The sequence below is a fragment of the Rhineura floridana genome, chromosome 12, assembly GCF_030035675.1.
Source record: "Rhineura floridana isolate rRhiFlo1 chromosome 12, rRhiFlo1.hap2, whole genome shotgun sequence".
NCBI lineage: Eukaryota > Metazoa > Chordata > Lepidosauria > Squamata > Rhineuridae > Rhineura > Rhineura floridana.
This window is the reverse complement of record NC_084491.1, coordinates 295,735-318,216: the sequence shown is the minus strand read 5'-3', so window position 1 is coordinate 318,216 and position 22,482 is coordinate 295,735. Positions and strand designations below refer to the sequence as shown.

The 22,482-nt window shown below is 46.7% G+C and overlaps 1 protein-coding gene across 1 annotated transcript in view; it reads right to left on the bottom strand.

The window, feature by feature from the left end:
* Positions 1–1,874: 1,874 nt before the first annotated feature.
* Positions 1,875–22,482, bottom strand: part of LOC133368735 (paired box protein Pax-8-like) — a 75,761-nt gene continuing 55,153 nt past the window's right edge. The window contains exons 11-12 of the mRNA XM_061593350.1: positions 3,110–3,199; positions 1,875–1,945 (exon numbers count right to left, since the gene is read on the bottom strand). Coding sequence (XP_061449334.1) covers positions 1,875–1,945; positions 3,110–3,199 — 161 coding nt within the window. The remainder of the gene's footprint in view (positions 1,946–3,109; positions 3,200–22,482) is intronic.

The window sequence follows — 22,482 nt, the reverse complement described above, 5'->3', positions numbered from 1 at the left end:
TAGATTCCAGGATCAGATGCCACAAGCAACAGTACTTGATTCACTGGAAAGGCTATGGGGTGGCTGACAGATCATGGGAAGATGCAGCTGATGTGCATGCTCCAGAATTGGTAAAACTTTTCCATCAACGTTTTCCCCACCGTCCCAAGCCAGACAAGGGGAGGGGGGCACAGCCTGGGAGGGGGGATGGTGTCGGAAGGCAGAGCTGGGGTCCCAATCCCGGGGAGCTGGATCCCAGAGAGTTGGGAGAAGAGTATTCGGATGGATGCCAGAGGGAAGGGGGAGGAACTTCCCCCCTTTGGAGCGAAGACGAAACAGAGGAACTGCCAGTGATAAGGTCGCTTAGCGACGGGGAGCCTGAGCCCTCCCTGGACATTCTCACGCCTCCCCCTCTTTCAGGCTCAGAGCAAGAGGGGAAAGAGGGAGGGCTGCTCACAGCCGACAAGTGGGGAGGCAGTTTACCATCAGCCCCTCCCCTATCCCCCATCCTGGAATCGGAAACTTCAGAAGAGGAGGAGGTGAAGCTTCCCCCCTCACCGCGCACACGCAGACAGCTGAAAAGACAGGAGAGAAGGGGGGGAAGGCGGGCAGTACCTGAGGGGCAGTTAAGGAGGAGCGAAAGATTGCGCGCCCGTTTGGCCCCTTCTTAAAGAACAGGCGGGAAGAAGTCCCTTGCTCTGTCAACTTTCTCCCAATGCCGCAGGACCTGTATCCCTGTATTGCTTCATGAGAAAACGAAGTCTTTGTTTGGACATTACCCTAATAAAACACGAATTAACTACAGCCGTTGGTCTGGTTCCTGAGTCACATCCTGGGCCTGACAGGGAGCGTCCAGTTTCCACCGGGAAATTCCATGACGCTTGACTAACTTTGCATCAATAAAATTTGTGTAGGCTCCACTGTCAATTAAGGCAGTGGAATTAAACACCACTCCTCTGGAAGTTGTAATCCGAATAGGCAAGACCAGCACCCCCTTTGAGGGAGGTTGGATCGTTGGGGGGCCTTGATACAACGCTGCCCCCAGTCCACCGGCCTGCATGTCATCATCTGACATCATCTGACTCCAGCCTGACTTCTCATATTATTTGTGCAGTCTCAGTGCTGCTGTTTTGCGTGGTGTCTGTTTAAGAAAATTGAGAGGCGTTGCCCATCGGTGCCCCCCCCCCCGGGAATTGGCTGCAGCGGCTTCTATCCATAGAAGTTCCACTCTGGCTCCGTTTGTAAGGCTGCACTTCCCTTTTCTGCTGCTCGAACATGACAAGAACAAAAAAGGAACATCTCAGAGTCTATCAAAAATAAGGTGCAGTGTGACCTGCACAAACAAGCAGCTTAAACTGGTCAGGCTCCTGAGCATGGGGTGAGTGCAGAAGCGACACAGGCTGAAGCTCTCTGGCACCATGGTGCCCAGCCCAGCCCAGCCAGCTCTTCCCCTGAATACGTCCTCTCCTTCCCCCTCTCCCTCTCCCAGAATCCAGTTCTTCCAAAGACCCACATCTTGCACAAACACCTTCACCTGTCTTAGTACAAGATAGAACAGTGGTAAGTGACTTCCTAAAGCATCCCCTGATCTGTTCCTCATTTTCAAGTTGTTTTGACCCTGACTGTCCTTACTTTGGAGTCCAAGGACTGAGGCACAAGCACATTGACGGCACTTGTACCCCTCTTCCTTCCCAGTCTTGTAGGTACCAGGACAGTCTTGTGCGACTGTGCAAATATTCTGCTGCAGTGGCTTGTGTGGATTCCTTTGCCCCACTGGGCATTCTGAGGAGCCAGTCCATTGCTCTCTCTCTCTCTCTCCATTGCTGGGCAGTAAATAAAAAAGCATCTCTCTTGTGACCCACAAGAACTGCCCTGGCTTGGAGTAACTGCATCATTTACAGGTGGTCATAGGTGGCATTGGGAGGTACAGGGCCCTGTGATGATGAACTGTAATAATATGAGGAACCTGGACAAAGAGAAAATGACCATTAGCACAGAATCTGCCAGGGTTAACCATTCACTCCAGTACACATTAATCGTGACTCCCCCACCCCCGGCCTTTGATCCACTCTGCATTCCTCAGCAGGTCTCATGTCTCATATTAAGCTACCATCAAAATAGTCTGGGGGTTGATTTACACCCACACTTGCTGTTCTGAGAGAGGATCGGGCTCCTTCCTCCCTGTGTGAAATGATCTTCCCCGTGGGACTTTGGTCAGAGGACTCCCTCTCATATCACAAATATTACCTAGTGTCTCCCATCCCTACAAGGTCTGTGACCGGCAGCAACTGCAGTTGAGTTGGAGCTGATCATCCAGCCCAGCAGGGGCCACTGTCACTTGCGTGTGTGTGGTGTTGTCAAGGTAGCTGAGCGATAGAGAGCTGTAGGTAGAGGCCACCTGCTGCTGTTGGCTTCTGGGGAAGGAGGGTCTCAGTCAGTCCTCTCTTTGCTCATTTGTGGCAAGGAGGCCCATATGCAAGGAATCTGGAGGCGTCTAAAGGGCAGTTTATTTTATCTACCTCCCCTGCACAAATTTAGAAATTCCATTCAAATTCTTTCATCAGATATTGGGCATGTGACTTTTAACATCAGGTCTATTAAGAGTTCCCCCACTCTGCTGCAAAGAGGGCTAACCTTGCATCTGCCGCCCACTGGAAGCGCCTCTTCTCCTCCGCCATAATCCTACATGCCCTGATCATGCAGAGGTCTCAGAACATAGGAGCCTTCCGAGGACTTGTTTCTTATGGCCTGATGGACAAGCAGAGGCTATATTCACAACTAGACCAAGAGGGTGTGTTGGAACTGGAAGCCGGCAAAGATCAAGCCAGAAGTGCTGCAGATGGAAGGTGATCTGGGCCACCTCCTTCCCAAAAAGTATAGCAGGTCTGGCCAATCCAGAAGCTTCATACTGCTGGCTAGTCATAGGGTCTAATGTTGCACACTCCTCTTCCTTTCTGCATTTGAGGCCCAAGAGCACCACAAACACTCCACACTTGTCCAAGTCTCCAGCCTTGGCTCTTGAGATCCCGGGGGCCCCTGACACACAAGCAGGCAGGCCCACCCAGAAGCTGGCAGACCTCCACTTTCACCTCATTGTGCTTCCTGCACAACCCAAGAAGATGATACTTACTCAGTAGTCCAGAACTGGGGAAGCGCCAAGGCTCTCCATAGCTTGAGTAAGGGGCATGGCTGTAGGCATTCCCAGAATAATCGCTTCCTGCTAGAGGCAGAGAAAGAGGGAAGGTGCACATCAGAATGCAGGAGGGAACTGGAGAAGGCTCACTTGTTTTACAGCATGCTAGGGAGAAGGACAGCAAGTCGGGCACATCAGCTGCTAGCTTGAGGGACAACAGCTACTTGTATTTTTTTTAAAAAAAACCTGCACATTTAGTTTTGATATGCCACTCAAATTAAGCTGCTGAACCCTATCACGACTGTTTGAAGTAAAGCACCAACACTTGCAACAAGTAATCTGAACCGGGGTGGGGGGCAATAGACAGAAAGGCAACCTATTCTTCCCTCACTGATTCCTTCACTACATGTTGATTTGTAGATTATTTTTCTCAGGTTTTACTTCCTTGATGCTCCTTCTGCATTAGAGTTAACCTCATGACTCCATAATGGCCATAGATATGTGTGAACATAGAATGGCTTTATTTCTCAGGAGTAATAAACCTTAACGTTTCATTATTTTTTCAGCCACCAATCTTACCATACAATTCATTTCTGCACTCTGCTGCTATATATACCAAACTCCAATAGGTTATGAGTGCAGTTTAGTAAAGGTGCAGAAAGTTTTGAATGAAATAATAAATGGCTCAGCCAGGCATTAATAAGTGTGCCTTTATCCCAAAGCTGCAATTTTCATGCATGACTGTACAGAATCAAGATGCAACTGGACGATGAAGGACTCCTGGAAGTTGTGAGGACAGAAAGACCTGTGCAGGGAGCTGAGAACATTCAGGATGTGATGCTAAGGCAAACGTTCCATTAATCCAATGTTCGGCTGACTCACAGCTTAAATGTGTGAAAAATGAAGGTGCTGCAAAAGAGAGATTGTTAGACTTGAAAAATCTATATGGAAAAGTGGGAATGCAAGATCAGATCCAGCTTTATAAAGAACTCTGCAGTTAAGGGAGGGAGATAGCCCATTAAATCATCTGGCAAAATTGCTGGATTTAATGGACAAATGTAGCACTGCATGAAGAAGTCTGAACAATGAGCAGAGAATTGCAATTTTGCTGGCATCTCTAATAAATGAGTATTCTCCATTTATTTCTGGTGTTCATGCATAGATGAATCCAGATTTTAAGATGTGCACAGTATGATCTACTGTGACCAACATTCCACTGAATCAAATGACACAGCCAAAGAAAGACAAAGGAAGAGGAAATTTGCATGTGTGCCACCTAATAGCCAATCAGAAAAAGGTGCTCAACCTGAATGTTATAATCATGGCCAGAAGGGGTATTTTAGAAGAAACTGTCCAGCCAATGGGAGCTCACCCTTTAAACAAAGAGAGCCTAGCAAGCAAGGACACACACAACTAAGAGATGATTCAAACCAATCATTCCAGTCTAAGTTAAATGTCCCTCACAGTTAGAAAGGTTTTTCAATAACACAAAATAATTCAAATGTGACTAATTGATAGTGGTGCAAGTGTTCACATGACGTCTAGTGCAAGCTTTTTCAAAAAATCTGGACTCAAATGGAAATGGAAATGTGTTTTTAGAAGATGGAAACCCCACAGCCATTAAGGGACATGGAGAGGGGTAGTAAACTGCAATACAGAGCTTGGAAATCACATGATAGAAACAAGAAATGTTATGTACATTCCAGAATTGGATGGAAATGTATTGAGTATCCCCACATTAACCAAAAAGGGCTTTCATGTGAACTTTTGTATTAACTTGTGCATAATAACCATGCATGAACGATTAAATGCTAGAACCTTTGAGAAGCTGGGCATTTTTGAACTAGATTGCACAAAGGAAGCGCCAAACATGATAAAGTGCTTTGCAAGTACAGATTGTCTTGAGCTATGGCACAGATGATTTGGACATCATGATGGAAATGCTATAATTGATCTGGAAAGAAAGAATTTAATCAAAGGCATAGCAATATAGGTATGTAACAGTGACAAGGAGAGTTGCATAAATTGCATGAAGGGGAAGAGCACAAAGCCATCCATTCTGAAACAAAGTGAAAGGCACTCAGAGGAGCCGCTGGACCCATTCAGACACCTTCCAAGGCGGGAAATAGTTATTTATTATTTTTTGTAGATGATTGTTCCAGATACTGCATGAGTCATCTGCTGAAAGAGAAGAGTCAGACCCTGCAGTTACTGAAATAATATTTTGTGACCGTGAGCAAAAAATTGGGAATGAAACCTCAAGTTCTCCAAACAGACAATGGGGCTGAGTACATGTCACACTACACCCAGATGTATCTGAGAGAGCAGGGCATAGCACACAGACACACAACACTATATACACCTGAGCAAAATGGTGTGGCAGAGAGAAAGAATAGATCACTAATGGAGATTGTAAGGTACATGTTGTTGGACTTCAAACTACTTAATAGTACTGGGGAGAGTCTGTGATGACAGCTACAGTACATACTTGCAGAACAGAGACTGCTGACCAAGGCGATAGGACTCTGTTTGATCTATGGCATGGATGAAAGCCAAACATGTGGCACATCAGAGTGTTTGGATCCAAAGGCTATGCCCGTGCACCAAAGGAGAAGAGGTCAAAACTGGATGACAGAGTCAAAGAGAGAATAATGATTGGCTATGTTCCAGGAAGCAAAGGCCACAGAATATTAAATCCAAGAACAGGCAAAAAATCACAGTGATCAGCATTTTGTACTTTGATGAAAGTGAGAGAACCAGCACCATGCTAATGCAGAATGCCCAACAGATGGAATTCACAGCCAAGAAGAGCAAATAACATACCAGTCAATATGCAGAGCTGAAGGTTACCCACCTCCATCACTAGTTGAAGGTTCAGAGATGGAAGAAGATGCATGGGCAGAAGGGGATGTGGAGCAAGCAAAGGGAAATGCTGAACTGTTCCCACATAAGCAGATGGGGCTCCTGAACCAGAATGAAGACACTCATCCCAATCCAACAAAGGCATGCCAGCTACCTGATTTTCCTATCTTGTAAAGGTGGCAGCATGACACGAACCTTCAACATGGGAAGAAATTGAAAGAATGCCCACAACAGAAGCTTGTGAGTGGAGAAAAGCTGCACAATAGGAAATAGAGGCTCTACACAAAAATCAGACATGGACACACAGAACTACCAGCAGGCAAAGAAAGTGTGGGATGTATGGGTCTTCAAGGCAAAACAAAATGCAGAAGGTGAAATCCAACAATAGAAAGGCACATTAGTAGCCAAGGGCTACAGGGAGGCACAAGAGTTATAGGGAGGATTACAATGAAATATTTGCTGCTGTAGTGAAGTATACCACAATATGGACACTTTTAAGTGTGGCAGCATCAAGACAATGCAATTTGAATACTTAGATGTGAAGATTGCTTTCCTACATGGAGAAATTAAGGAGGAAATTGACATGGAGCAACCTCCTAGATTTGAAAAATCAGGAGGCAAACTACTTGTATGCAAACTTCAGGAAAGTATATATGGATTAAAACAAGCTGCCAGAGCATGGAATAGAAAACTGAACCAGGTGGTCATCAGAGAAGGTTTCAAGCAAGGTCAGGCTGATCCCTGTCTCTATGCACCATACAGAAATAGCAGACGGACCTATATACTGATGACTTCCTCTTGCGTGATGAAGATGAAACTGACCGTGAGGAAATTGTACATCACTTGCATCTAGAGGCAGAGGTGAAGCAACTGGGAGATATCACCCATTACTTTGGTATCTAAATAGAAAGGAGGGAAGATGGAAGCTATCTCCTCAGTCAGAGACAGAAGATCAATGAAATACTGGAGTACCTAGGATTCAAGAATGCCAATCCAGTGGCTAGGCCCATGGAGACAAACTAACTAAAGGGAAATGAAAACAATGAACTCCTATCACAGAAAGACCAATACAGGACAGCTACAGGAAAATTGCTGTACTTGGTGACTACAAGGCCAGTTACAGCTGCAGCAGTAGGGATGCTGTGTAGAAAAATTAGCTTGCCAAGAAAAAGAGTTTGGACTGCTTTAAAGAGAGCTGCCAGATATTTAAAGGGGACCGCACAACTGAAACTAACATTACAGGCCACCAATAGTCCCAGACTGATAGGTTACACAAATGCAGATTGGGCCGGGGACACAACAAATCACAAATCCACCAGTGGAAACTTATTCTTCTCCGGAGGTGGAGCAGTTAGCTGGACAAGTAAAAAGCAGAACACAGCAGAATGTGTCAGCTGCTCAAGCATGCCAGGAACTGAAATGGCTGTGTCAGTTATTGGAAGATGTAGGAATAGATGAGCCAAAGTACCTATAGATCCTGGAAGACAACTAAAAGCTGCATAAAGCTCTCACAAACTGAAGGAATCAGTGCACACACTAAACAGATTGATATGGAATACCACCTTATGGCTTATTGACATGCAGTATTGCCCAACAGGAGGCATGACTGCAGATATTCTTACTAAGCCACTTTCCAGAGACCACTTTCAGAGAGACAATGAATCTTGTGGAGTTGAACATGCATTGTTGAGAAGGTGTTGGGAATAAAGCATTAACACTTTTAACAAGGAACCTGAACCTGTGTGTGTGTGTGATAGACAGAAAACAAGTTATTCTTCTCTCCATGATTCCTTCTTTAGTAACTGCTTGTTGATACGTAGAACTGCTTTTTAAAGGCTTTACTTCCTTCCTCCTTCATATTGTTAGGGTTAGTGTTAAGTTCATGACTAAATAATGGCCACATGTATGTCTGTACTCAGAACAGGATTATTTCTCAGGAGTAATAAACCGTACATTTCTTTATACTTTCAATCACTAGTCTTACCAGATTATTCAATTCTGCACTCAGCTGCTGTATATACCAAAGAATTATTGCCATCCTCCTCCTCCCTTCTAAAGTGAACTCAGGTATGGGGCCACCCAAAAATAGAGGAATTTCTGCATGCTTGTGCGACTCCTTAGATACGCAGAAGTACAAAAGTCTGTAAATTAAAAGGTATTGTAGAAGAAACTGGTCTGAACTTACAGACTGCTGCTGACAGTTGAGCCTGGACTTCCAAACTAACAGACTGGGGGGGGGGAGAGAGAGAGAGAGAGCGAGAGAGCAGAAGGCAGCCAGACTGTACAAGTCTCAAGTGCTTTGGTCTCCAGAAGTGGCCTGCCCAGAAAGGCACTGGTTGGGCTATGGCAGCCCTCCTGCAGGAGAAGGTGGGCTGAGAGGAAAAGGGGGCTTTAATCCCTTCTGAAACCCCCCTTTCCTGAGCAATGCACTTTTTCTATACACACTGCAACATTTTGTTATAGTTCCTATTAGTTTGGAAGTGAAACCACCTAGCTAGAGTGTTCTTTGATACCTTGTTCCCTAAGCAGATGGATGGAAAGAGACAAACAAGGAATCAGATTTATGTAGTGTCTCAGTTCTAGAGAGGTAGACTTTCAGAGCGCGTCTGATGTCGAGGGAATGCTACGCTTTTTCCTTGGGATGAGAGGGATTAGGGCAAAATGAAGGTAATATTACTTCTTGCTGCCTATGGAATGGAGAGTTCACCTTGGGAACGAAGGCTGGATCAACTCTCAGCACCACTTTATCTTTGTGAAATATGCACACATGTTTTTGCATTGAGAGGGCCTGTAACTCAGACACTCTGCAAGCTGATGTGATAGCAATCAGGAATATCAGTTTGAATGACAAGATCCTGAGAGGGACTGAAGATAGCAGCTCGAAAGGAGGCTTCTGAAGAGCTGTGAGGACAGTGTGCAGACTCCAAGATGGAAATCTATGCCGTACTGGAGGACTTAGAGTGACAGCCCCTCGAAGGAACCGTTTGAGAAAAGGATGTGCTGCTAGTGAGGTATTGTCATTGGGAAGCAGGATAGATGAGAGAGCCGATGTTTGTCATTTTAGAGTATTTGGCCGCATGCCAGCCTGGAGCCCATCTTGTAGAAATTGCAGAACTTGAGCTACCGCAGCTGTCTCTGGATGGATATTTTGTTTGGCGCACCATGAGGAAAAGGCTTTCCACATAGATTGGTAGCTTTTAATGGTAGAAGGGCACCTTGCAGACAGGATGGTAGACACTACCTCAGGGGAGAATCCTGATGCTAGCAGCCAGATGCGCTCAATCTCCATGCGGCTAATCTGAGCCATTGTGGGTTCAGGTGCAGGAGAGGACCCTGATGAAGCAGATCGTGGCATACCATTAGGTGAAATGGCGGGTCTTGTGCCAGGCGCACTATGTCCAAGAACCACGGACGTCTGGGCCAATATGGTGCCACTAGGACTATATGAGCCGTTTCTGACCTGATTTTCTTCAGTATTCTGGACAGTAATGGGGTCAGTGGAAATGCATAGAGTAGGCCTGGCCAGGTTAGTGCTAAGGCGTCCAGTCCTTCTGCTGTTCGACTGCTGAATCGAGAGAAGAACCTCTCCGTCTGGTGATTGTCTTCTGATGCAAATAGGTCTACTTAGATGTTTCCGAACTTTGTTTGGAGAGACTGAAATACCTCCGCATTCAGAGCCCACTCACCTGGGAAGAGCTGTTGTCTCCTCAACCCATCTGCTGCTATGTTGAGGGCCTTGGATGTATTCTGCTGAGACCAATGAGAGGTGTTTTTCTGCCCATAGAAGCATTGAGGTGGCCTCGAGATTCAGAGCTCTGGAGCGGGTACCTCCCTGTTTGATCAGGTAAGTCCGTGTTGATGTGTTGTCGGTATGTATGAGGATGTCTGGAAAGGGAAGGATTGGCACAAAGTATCGGAGGGCCAGATGTGCTGCCCTCAATTCCAACCAGTTGATGCTCCTAGTTGCCTCTGTTGTCGACCAACGGTCTTGAACGTGTTGTCCCTGGCAGTGTGCTCCCCAACCCTGGAGACTGGCGTTGGTGGTGATGACTGTCCTGGGAGGGTCTTACAGTGGAACCCCTCTGGATAGATTTCAAATAGCCGTCCACCAGATGAGGGAGCGTTTGACTGGAGCTGGAAGGGAAACGTGATGATGGGTGCGTAATGCAATGTCTGATTGAAACTGAAGTAGGGTTTGGAGTGGGCGGGAGTGCAGGTGCGCCCAAGGAGTAATCCCTATCGCTGATGCCATCATGCCTAGTAGTTTGACAAGCAACATCACGTCTGGAGATCGAATCCATGAGAGGGTTGTTGCTAGTGCTGTAATGTTCTGAACCCTCTGTGGTGACAGGGAAATAAATTGCTGAGCCGTGTCTATAATTGCCCCGAGATGAAGCAGTTGCTGAGAAGGTGTTAGGTGGCTCTTCTGATAATTTATGAGGAAGCCATGCTCGTGGAGGAATTTCAGTGCAAAGCGAACGTCCCGTTGGGCTTGACGAAAGGAGTTGGACCGGATCAGGAGGTCGTCTAAATAAGGGTAGATGTGAAGTCCTCGCATGCAAAGACCCGCAACTAGCGTCACCATGATTTTGGTAAATAGGCGTGGGGCTGACGCCAGGCCGAATGGTAGGGCCTTGTACTGAAAATGGTGACAGTTGTAGCAGAAGCGGAGCAGTTGCCTGTGGGATGGAAATATAGGGATGTGGAGGTAGGCCTCCTTTAGGTATATTGATGCTAGAAAATCCTGTGGTAGGAGGGCTTCTCTTATGGACATCAGTGTCTCCATCCGGAAGGATCTGTGGGTCACAAATTGGTTTAGGAATTTGAGGTCGAGTACCCTGCGCCAGGATCCGTCCTTTTTCCTGACCAAGAAGAAGATGAAATAAAGCTCTGAGAATAGCTCTTCTGAGGGAACTTCTTTTATGGCTGAGATATCCAACAGGTGAAGAATCTTGTCTGATATTGCTTGGTGCTTTTTTATGGACTTGGCTACGGGAGAAGGAAGGAATCTGGTGGGTGGGTATTCTGTGAGTTCCATCCTGTATCCGTCTTTGACAATGGAGAGCACCCACTTGTCTTGGGTCGTGTCTTGCCAGCGGGAGGCAAAGTGGGCTAGATGGCCTCCTACTTGCAGGGGCGGCGGTGAGTCAGAAAGGTTGGTTCTGACATCCCTGTCTGGTCTGGTTAGTGGAGGTTCTGGCGGAAGGGTTTTGAGGCTTCTGCGTAAACCTCTGCCTGGTCCAGTAGGAGCGTCCGCTTTTGAAGTCACAGGCTCTATTGTTGAATCTGGATCCCCGAAAGGACTGAAAAGAGTAGGAGGGGGTGGCAGTGTGTTTAAATATGCGCTTGTCATCTCGCTTTTGGGATGGCATCACTTTATTCTTATCTCTGGTCTCTACCAGAAATTCATTCAGAAGCTAAGTTAGCCCGGGAAGCTGCATCCACATCCCAGTGGTTGACCCAAAGATGCCTTCTAGCGACTACTGCTGCTGCCATTGCCCTGTGGGAGAATTGGGAAGAATACATGGTGGCATCCGCTATGAATGCCAGTGATCTAGAAACTTTGAGAAGGGTTTTTTTGCCTCTAGCTGGATCTCTATTCACGTCATCCAGAAGGTCTTCAGTCCATAACAGTGCTGCTCTTGCAAATACAGAAGCTGAAGTGGATGCTCTAATTGATAGCACATTAGCTTCATGGGAGCACTTCAGGGCCGCGTCAGACTTACGTTCTATGGGGTCCTTTAACTGGGCATCCCCATCTCACGGCAAAAGGGCATGGGATAGTAGAGCAGAAATAGGCCCATCCACAGCCGGAATGCGGAGTTGGTTCATCACTTCAGCATCTAGAACATAAAACTTATTGGCATAGTTAATACCCTTTCTGTACTGGAGGGGCAAGTCCCACTCTAACTTCATAATATTTTGGAAAGACGTGGGTAAAGGCATGGACCTAGTGGAAGGTTTAGGGACGGGCTGAACCATGGAGCGCTTAGATAGGGGCTCCTGTTGTTTCTGTGTGACCTTTAAATCCAGGGCTGCCACCACTTTATGGAAAAGGGGGGTGAAGTAAGCCTCCACGAACAGTCTGGCAGAACCGATGTCATCTAAATCAGAGCCTTTGCTCCATTCCCCTTCTTCCATATTAGGATCTCTGTCTTCATCAGTGGTCTGCGTCTTAGGGAGAGGTCTTGCTGAGTGCTGTGGCCTCTGGCCACATCATAAGGGGAAGGAGAGGGCACCCTATCAGGGTGAAGAGGCTCAGGAGCAGGTCTTTTGTTTGCTGGGGGGAGAGCGTCAGCATTTTCCCACATTGAAAGAGAAGGCCGCTTAGACTGCCTGCCGCTAGCCAGCTCTGCAGCCAGTTCTCCAATCATGGCCTGTTGCAATATGGCAGGGGATAGCAGGTCCGATAAAGACAATTGCTGCTGTTGAGGCATTACATTTGAGGCATGTTGGGAGGGGGGAGTGTTCATGCCCTGACTAGGAGGAACATACCTTCTCTGCTCCTCATCTTCGGATGACAAACGCTCCAGTTCCCTAGGCCCGGTAGGGTGGGGTGGGGTGGGGGGATCGCGGAGGCTGAATCGCTGATGTGTTCACAGTGCTGATTTCAGGCAGAAGTAAGGGCATATCGGGTGAAGCACCCACTTTAGTAAGTGCCTTTTGTGATTTTTGTGCAGGAGCGGCCTGAAAAACGGAGAGCAAATGGCGATCCAAAATGGCTGCTGCTGCATGGTCCTCCGACAAAATGGCGGGCGCCATATCACAAGCGGCCAAAAACGGGTCTGCAAGAAGCCTTTTTACTAAGGAGGTAATTTGGGGCGACTTGCTGTCTCCGGAAAGCGTGCGGGGAGCCACAGAGTCCATCCAATGCGAAGTCCCTTCAAGAGGATCGTCCTCGCCAATAAGCAGCTGCTGCTGAGCATTGGTGGGAATCTTAGATGCGAGGGAGCTAACTACAGCTAAGGCTGAGTATTGTCCTGCTTTTTTGGAGTATTTCTTCTTCTTTGAAGAGGGAGATGCTGCTCTTTCCATGTCTTGCAGGCAGCGGAGCAGGAAAATGAAAGTGAAAGCACAGAAAGGTGGTAGAAAGAGAACTACCAAGCTAAGTAAATAGGTTAGTATTTTATAATAAAATGATCAATGATTGAAAGGACTAGAAAATAGGCAGTCAAAAGTTTGAAAGATCTACAGAGGGAGGAGAAGGCTAAGGTATAAGGGAGACAGCCAAAAAGGGTGTGCTCCGAGCTGAGACAGGAAAGAAAACTGAGCCTCAGCAAGGAGGGAGGAGCAAAAAACGTTTCCTGTGGTGTTCCTGTCTTCGAGCTGGAGGGGGAGCTATAGAACCCACGTGGAGACCTCTGTCATTCATGAGAGAAAGTGGCCAATGTAACACCAATCTTCAAAAAGAGATCCAGAGATGATCTGAAAAATTAAAGGCCAACATCTGTTCCAGGAAAACAAGTAGCAAGCATTATTTAAGACAGAATAATCAAGCATATAGAAGAACTCATCTTGCTGCAGCAGACCCACCAAGAAAAGCCCTATATCACTAAGCTTTTAGAGTTCTTTGAGAGTATCAACAAGTTTACAGATAGAGGTGATCCAATTGACTTAAAGCAAGATAGGCAAGTTTACTGATGATACCAAATTGTTCCGTGTGGTTGAAACAAAATTCTAAAAGGACCATAGGAACATAAGAACAGCCTGATGGATCAGGCCAGTGGCTCAACGAGTCCAGCATCCTGTTCTCAGAGCAGCAAACCAGATACCTCTAGGAAGCCCACAAGCAGGACCTAATAAGAGCAATCCCAATAAGAGCATTCTCCCCTCCTGTGGTTTTCAGCAACTAGTAACGGACGTGTTTGACGAGTGCTCTGCAGCACATTCTTACTGCTCAATTTGCTGTTTTTAATTGCACTCCCTTGGTCTTTTGTCTTCTGTGTGAGGAAATACAACTAAGAACACAACTATAGCAAGTCTAATTATCTGTACCTTGTTATGCCTGCTGAATTTTGTTACAAGAGTCTGGAGATATCAGGAGCCGGAGGAATTGCAGTGGGAGGAACTCAGAGACTTGACTATTACAAGGGAGATAAGGACTCCAGCAACAACAACAGCTATGCAAGATAAAAGCAGCTGGTGGAAAACTAGACATTCCTCTAGAACATCACAGTGGAAGAGATCTGCTTAAGAGTGAATTGGGCAGACTTAATGTAACAGAGCCAAGTAAAGCACTGGATACAGAATGGGCATGAAGAGAGGAAGAGAAGGAGATGCTGAGTATCCAATAACAACAACAATAATTAACAACAACAGTAACATCAGCCGCTGCCATCACCATAGGAGAGGAAGTGGACCAATATAATTCTACAGGAAAGACGACACCAAACATCAGGCGAGTGTATCATTTTGTGATGCCAGACGCCAGACTCTCCAAGAAAACGAGTTACAGATAACATCTGGAGGCTGTAGAGAGGAAGAGGTTGATGGTGGCTGTTGCAGTTGCGGCTGCGACCTTGGACCTCGCCTGCCTTGGACCTTGCTTGCCTTGGACTTCGGCTGCCTTGGTCCTTGGCCTTGCCACTGGGACTCCCTGCTCTTTGCAGGACCATGACCAAGGCCCTGATTTAGGACCAAGATCTAGGTCCTGACTCAGTAGTTTTTATTACCCACCCAGCTGAACTGCCTCGCCTATCTAGGCCATAAAAACAGGATTCTTGCGGGCCTGCTACCGAAGGGAGCGACGCCAAAGGGGGATCACCCATGGGGAGAGTCAATTCAGGGGTGCTCAAGGGCGTGGCTTTTTCTTTGTAAGCCAGTGGGTTTCTATTTGTTTATATTGGCCTGTTGGCAGTGTGTTTGTTTTTTAAGAGCAAGTCTTTGTTTGCCTATAGCAGAAGGATGTGTTTTCAACATAAGAGGGTAGGGAGGGGGATCCAGGGGGCTGCCATTAGTGTTGTAGAGGGCAGAGGGAGATACGGAATGGGAAGGGAGTTATAATAATAATAATAACAATAATAATAATAATAATAATTTAATTTGTGGGTCGCCTATCTGGCCAATGGCCACTCTAGGCGACGTACAATTTAACAACAATACATTACATCATAATAAAATACATCATAAAATACAATATAACAATAAAACAATAAAACAGTTCCAGTACAGAATAGTAGGCTATTGGTCGTAAAAATTTAACCCTCCCCGTAAGTCCCAAAGGCCTGTCTGAAGAGCCAGGTCTTCAAAGCTTGGCGGAATACATTCAGGGAAGGGGCATGTCGAAAGTCATACGGGAGGGAGTTCCAGAGAGTGGGGGCCGCCACTGAAAATGCCCTCTCTCTTGTCCCCGCCAACCTAGCTGTTTTAGTTGGCGGGATTGAGAGAAGGTCCTGTGTGGCTGATCTTGTTGGGCGGCATGGTTGGTGGCGCTGGAGGTGCTCCATCAGATAAACTGGGCCGAGACCGTATAGGGATTTAAAGGTTAATACCAACACCTTGAATTGGGCCCGGAAAATAACTGGGAGCCAGTGTAGGTCGAACAACACTGGGGTGATGTGTTCCCGGCGGCGACAGTTTGTAAGTAGTCGAGCCGCAGCATTTTGTATAAGTTGTAATTTCCGGACCGTTTTCAAGGGTAACCCCACGTACAGCCCATTACAGTAATCCAACCGAGAGGTGACCAGGGCATGTACCACCAGTGGGAGCTGATGAGCAGGAAGGTTATGTTATCAGGGGAGATGGGAATGCAACAGGGTGCTGGTTGCCCCCAAACTGTCCCCCCTTGCAAATAGCCTGGATAGCCTTGGTGACAGTCCCCCTGGGTTGAAATTGCTGCTTGTGAATGCCAGGTTGGTGAATGGTAAAACAACGGCCATTCAAGACTTGATCCTGGATGAGCATGCCGACCTGGCTTGTATTACAGAGACCTGGTTGGATGAAGCTGGGGGGGTTAATCTCTCTCAGCTGTGCCCGCCAGGTTTCTCTGTGCAGCAGCAGGCTAGACCTGGGGGGCGGGGAGGTGGAGTTGCAGTGGTCTATCGTGATACCATTTCCCTGACCAGGTGCCCTATCCCACAGTATCCAGGGTTCGAGTGTGTGTATCTGAAGTTGAGTGGTCAGGACAGAATAGGGATTCTGTTGGTGTACTGCCCACCCCGCTGCTCAACAGTCTCCCTTCCTGAGCTAGCTGGGGTGGTCTCAGGGTTGATGTTGCAGTCCCCTCGGCTTGTGGTGCTAGGGGACTTCAACATCCATGCCGAGGCTGCCCTGTCTGGAGTGGCTCAGGACTTTATGGCCTCCATGACAGCCATGGGTCTGTCCCAAGTAATATCTGGCCCCACTCATGTTGCTGGCCACACCCTGGACCTTGTTTTCTGTGTGGAGGGGGATTATGGTGATCATGGTGTGGAGGAACTTTCTGTAGTTCTGTTGTCATGGACAGACCATTACCTGGTTGGGTTTAGACTCACTGGGACTCAGAACCTCTGCAGGGGTGGGGGACTGATTAGGATGGTCCGCCCCAGGAGGCTGATGGATCCGGATGGTTTCCTGATGGCTCTTGGGGATTTTCCTGTCACCTCAGCAGGCGATTCTGTTGAAGCTCTGGTTGACCTCTGGAATGGGGAAATGGCCAGGGCGGTAGACATGATCGCTCCTGAGTGTCCCCTCTCACGAAGTGGAGCCAGCCCAGCCCCCTGGTTTACCAAGGAGCTGGCGGTGATGAAACGAATGAGATGGAGACTACAGCGACGTTGGCGGAAGACTCGGAGCGAGTCTGATCGAACACGGGCTAGAGCCTATCTGAAGGCCTACTCCGTGGCAGTACGGGCAGCAAAGAAAGCATTCTTTTCTGCCACTATTGTGTCTGCAGGGAGCCGTCCAACGGAACTGTTTCGAGTGGTCAGAGGTCTTTTACATCTTGGCCCTCGTAGGGATAATATAGACCATTCAACAGACCGCTGCCAAGAATTTGCATGGCACTTTGCAGATAAAATCACTCAGATTCGTTCTGACTTGGATGCTATAGTTGATACAATCTCAGTGGATGTAACTTTGGCTCCTGCCTGTCCAATAATAATGGATTCTTTTCAATTTGTGCAGCCCGAGGATGTGGACAGGATCCTTGGAGAGGTGAGAGCCACCACATGTCTTCTAGACCCCTGCCCTTCCTGGCTCATTAAATGCACCAGAGAGGGACTGGCTGAGTGGGTGAAGGGAGTAATCAATGCCTCTTTACAACAAGGCAGAGTTCCAGTGTGCCTAAAAGAGGCAGTTGTAAGGCCTTTGTTGAAAAAGCCCTCCCTGGATCCCTCCATAATGGATAATTATCGGCCAGTGTCCAATATCCCATTTTTGGGCAAGGTAATAGAGCGTGTGGTGGCCTCCCAGTTCCAGGGATTCCTGGATGAAACTGAGTATCTAGATCCATTTCAGTCTGGTTTCAGGCCTGGTTACGGGACGGAGACGGCTTTGGTTGCCTTGGTGGACGACCTACGCAGAGAACTGGACAGGGAGAGTGTGTCCCTGTTGGTTCTGCTGGACCTCTCAGTGGCTTTTGATACCATCGACCATGGTATCCTTCTGGGCCGCCTTGCTCGGTTCCATTCCTTCCTGGAGGGACGAACCCAGAAAGTGGTGCTGGGGGATTCCTGTTTGACTCCTTGGCCATTGGCCTGTGGGGTCCCTCAGGGCTCAGTTTTGTCCCCCATGCTATTTAACATCTACATGAAACCACTGGGAGAGGTTGTCTGGGGGTTTGGGGTTCGGTGCCATCAGTATGCTGATGACACCCAACTCTACTTCTCCTTTCCACCTAACTCCAGGGAAGCTGTCTTGGTTTTAAACCGGTGTCTGTCATCAGTGGTGGACTGGATGAAGGCGAACAAATTGAAGCTTAATCCAGACAAGACAGAGGTGCTCCTGGTCAGTCGAAAGGCAAATCAGGGAATAGGGATTCAGCCTGCGCTGGATGGGGTTACACTCCCCCTGAAGACGCAGGTTCGCAGTTTGGGTGTGCTCCTGGACTCAGCTTTAAATTTGGAGGCCCAGGTTTCTGCAGTGGCCAGGAGTGCTTTTGCACAATTAAGATTAGTGTGCCAACTGCGCCCATTCCTTGAGCCGTCTGATCTGGCCACGGTGACACATGCCTTAGTTACATCCCGTTTAGATTACTGTAACGCGCTCTACGTGGGGCTGCCTCTGAAGACTGTTCGGAAACTTCAGCTGGTGCAACGTGCTGCAGCCAGAATGTTAACTGGGGCTGGTTACAGGGACCATACAACTCCCCTGTTACAAAAGCTCCACTGGTTGCCACTCTGTTTCCGGACACAATTCAAAGTGCTGGTGATGACCTATAAAGCCCTATATGGCTTAGGTCCAGGCTATCTGTCAGACCGTATCTCCCTGAGATCCTCAGGAGAGGCCCTTCTCTCAATACCTATGTCCTCACAAGCACGACTAGTGGGGACGCGAGATAGTGCCTTTTCGGTGGCTGCCCCGAGGCTTTGGAACTCCCTTCCTAGGGAAGCAAGAATGGCCCCCTCCTTGCAGTCCTTCCGTCGGCAAGCAAAGACTTTTTTATTTCAACAAGCCTTTGGAAGTGAAAGCTGTTAAGGACAGGTCTTGAAGGGTGCTGCATTGCTGTTGCCTAACTGTATTATTTTAAACTGAGTTTGAATTATTTTAACTATATGTATGAATGGTTTTAATACTGTAAATTGTTTAATTTGATTTTAATCTAGACTTTTGTATGTTTTTAATTATATGTGTGCCTTTATCTGGAAGCCGCTGTGAGTTCCAGTTTTGGAAAAAGGGCGGGGTAAAAATAATGAGAATAAATAAATAAATAAATAGTATTTGGAAGCATCCCACCTCTGATTATGGAAGCACAGTATAGCCATCCTGCCTGGAGATGGTATCCATGTGCCAGTGCCAGTTCAAAAGTATTCTGTCAACCTATCAGGCTGGTATCGATTCAAGTTCATTCTTTGTCTGCAATCCACTGCTTTTACTGATCCATTTTTTTCTCCCCCGGAATATAAATGTATTTTAATACCAATATTTTTAAAGGAAATGTTGATAAATCAAAGGCAATATCACATTTGAGGAAATATCAACAAAGATATTAAAATCAATAATTAATATCAATATTAATTAACTAATATTAATAATTAATATCAATATTCTAGATGCAGGTTTGTTTGTTTTTTAAAAATCAATTTCCATAAATAGCCACAGAAAATCACTACATAAAATGCGACCTTGGCTAATAAACCAATTAATGGAAAATTCGATACCAAATCTGGATTGGACAGAATTCTAGCACATCCTTATGGCTTGTAGCTACAAACAGCCTTATCCTCCATAAATTTGTCTTATCTTCTTTAATGCCACCCAAGTTGGTGGCGACCACTGCAGCCAATTGTGGGATTGAATTCCACAGTTTAATTATACGCTGTGTGTGAAGTACTTTCTTTTGTCTATAAGAAAAGATATTTGCAAATAGGGTGAATGGCCAGTAAAATGGCAAATGCAGTTCAAAGTCCTGTCTCACTAACCTATTAGGATTCTTTGAGAGTGTCAACAAGCACATGGGTAGAGGTGACCTAGTTGACACTGTGTACTTGGACTTTAAGAAAAGAGGAGAGGTCCTCTTGTGGATCAGGAACTGGTTAAGTAGCAGGAAGCAGAGTAGGAATAAATGGATAGTTCTCCCAAAGGAGGGATGTAGAAAGTGGAATCCCCCAAGGACTGGTATTGGGCCCTGTGGTTTTTAACTTGTTCATAAACGATCGGGGGGGTGGTGAGCAGTGGGGTTGCCAGGTTTGCTGGTGATACTAAATTGTTAAGGGTTGTTAAAACAAAAAGGGATTGCGAAGATCTCCAAAAGGACCTCTCCAAACTGAGTGAATGGGCAGTAAAATGGCAAAGGAAATTCAATGTAAACAAGTGTGAAGTTATGCATATTGGAGCAAAAAATCTTAGTTTCACATATATGCCCATGGGATCTGAACTGGTGGTGGCTAACCAGGAATGAGATCTTGGGGCCGTAGTGCATAGCTTGATGAAGATGTTGACCCAGTGTGCAGCAGCTGTGAAAAATTCCATGGCAAATTCCATGCTAGGGATCATTAGGAAAGGTATTGAAAATAAAACTGCTGATATAAAAATGCCATTGTATAAATCTATGGTGCAGCCACATTTGGAATCCTGTATACAGTTCTGGTTGCCTCATCTCAAAAGGATATTGTAGAGCTGGAAAAGGTTCAGAAAAGGGCAATCAAAATGATCAAGGGGATGGAGCGACTCCCCTATGAAGAACAGTTGCAGTATTTGGGGCTTTTTAGTTTAGAGAAAAGGCAAGCCAGTGGCAACATGACAGCAGTGTATAAAATGATGCATGGCGCTGCGGTTGCCCTCTGGTCCTGCTTGCGGCCTCCCATGGGAGTGTCTGCTTGGCCATCTTGAAAACAGGATGCTGGACTGATGGGCCCCCCAGGCATGTGTTGCCACAGAACTCGTCTTGTATTTTTAAGCTGCTTTATGATGAGTCAGACAGTTGGTCCATCCAGCAGGCAGCAGTTCTCCACGGTCTCAGACAGCGGACATTCCCAGCCACTGGGACCCCCTGCATGCAGCACAGGTGTTCTGCCACAGAGTGATGGCTTCCCCTTTTCCCATCCCCATCCAGACTGAATGTATGATTCTTGGCCGGAACCACATCAGTGTAGACATAAGGAAACAGCATCCCCATTTAGCTGAACATTATTTGCTTTTTGTAGTCAAACTCTCATCCATTTACAGGAGGAGGTTCTGTTCCTGATAGACAAGTAATAATCACATAATGTTTTTAATAACATATTTTTCCAGCACTCTAAATACTTCATGTATGTTAATTTGGATAATCCTAACAATAACCCTATAAAGTAGGGTGGTACTGTTAACCCTGGGATTAGCAGATAGATCTGCCTTTGTGTTTATCTTAGGTGGGGGGTGTGCATGTGAGAGAGCAGGTCATCGAATCATTTGGATGCTTTTGGTGGTGAGGGGGGATGGGGGAGAAGCCTGAATTGTGGGGGGGGTTTGAAGTGAATGGGATTTCAAGGGGCATTTGACTGAGTGCTCTCATTAGAAATGGTGTAAAAACAGCGCCAGTCTTCCTTGTCTTCTCCCAACCAATCTCATTTCACGCTTGAGGGGAGGGAGCGCACAGGGGAGAGGCCTCTGTATTCTCAACGCTACATTAACCACATCTCCAGGGTAACACAGGAACACACCACCTCAGCAAGTCCTCCCAGCCTACGGGAATGGCACAGCTTGGCAGCTCCTCCTGGCTCACCAGGCAAGGCATCATTGCCAGCAAAAACCAAGGCCTGCAGAGTTCATGCACTACTTAGGTGCAGTACTAAACATGCTTACTAACAGACCTTGGAAAAATTACTTTTTTGAACTACAACTCCCATCAGCCCCAGCCAGCATGGCCACTGGAGTGGGCTGGTGGGAGTTGTAGTTCAAAAAAGTAACTTTTCCAAACTCTGCTTACTAGGGAGTAAAGCCCGTTGAAAACATTGGTACTTAGTTCTGAGTAAACATGCACAGGATTTCACCTATCCTATGACACTTGCAGGATGGGGCAATCTGTTTCTGGACACAATTTAAATGACTTTAATTGCATGGAATCAAGTTTCCTGAAGGAAGGGCTTTGCCCAGATGAATTTACTCCAGCCTTCAGTTTAGCCTCAGAGGCTTTGTTGTCTGGCCCATCATTAGCAAAGATCTAATTAGTGGGTGCCAGGGACAGGGCCTCCTCAGTGGTGGCCCCACAGCTGTGAAATTCTCTCCGTGGGGCAGCCCAGCTCTTTCCCTCTCTCCCTGTTTTTAGAGAGTATTTGAAAACATTTTTATTCTGGAAAGCATTTCATTCATTCATTCATAAAAGCTTTTTACATGATCTGGTTTGTATGCTGTTTTGTATTTTTAGGACTTTGAGTCTAACATTGTATTTCATAATATTTCTTTCAAGGAAATCTGCTTTGGAAAATCAGTTTGAAAAGGGAGGTATGAATAACTGAAAGGAACAAACAAGTAAGCAGCAGTGGGTGCAAATGAGCAAAGGCCATCAAATGCCAGTAGAAGCCTGTGTGGTGCTCTGTGTGTGTGTGTGTGGGGAACCACTGCACGCTCCAAAAGCAGGATTGTTAAGGGAGCAGATGTGCTTGGGGCTGCCAGCTTGTGCAGGGGCTTTGCTGTCTCCTCTAGAAGGAAAGGAGCCGTGCTACACAATCCCAAGTGTTTGGGGACCCAGTACAGGATGCTGTGGCTTTTCAGTAGGGACAGAAAAGCACCCTGAGAAGACATTTTCTTTATTGTCTAAAAATGTTGTGTCTATTTCTGGCCAAAGATGATGGGGTTGTGCTAAATGGGCAAGGTTCCAAAACACACATTTATTGCTTTTCCTTAGATCTGGGGAGGTGGCCCAGTCTGAGATTGTGGGCAAACTGCTTGGA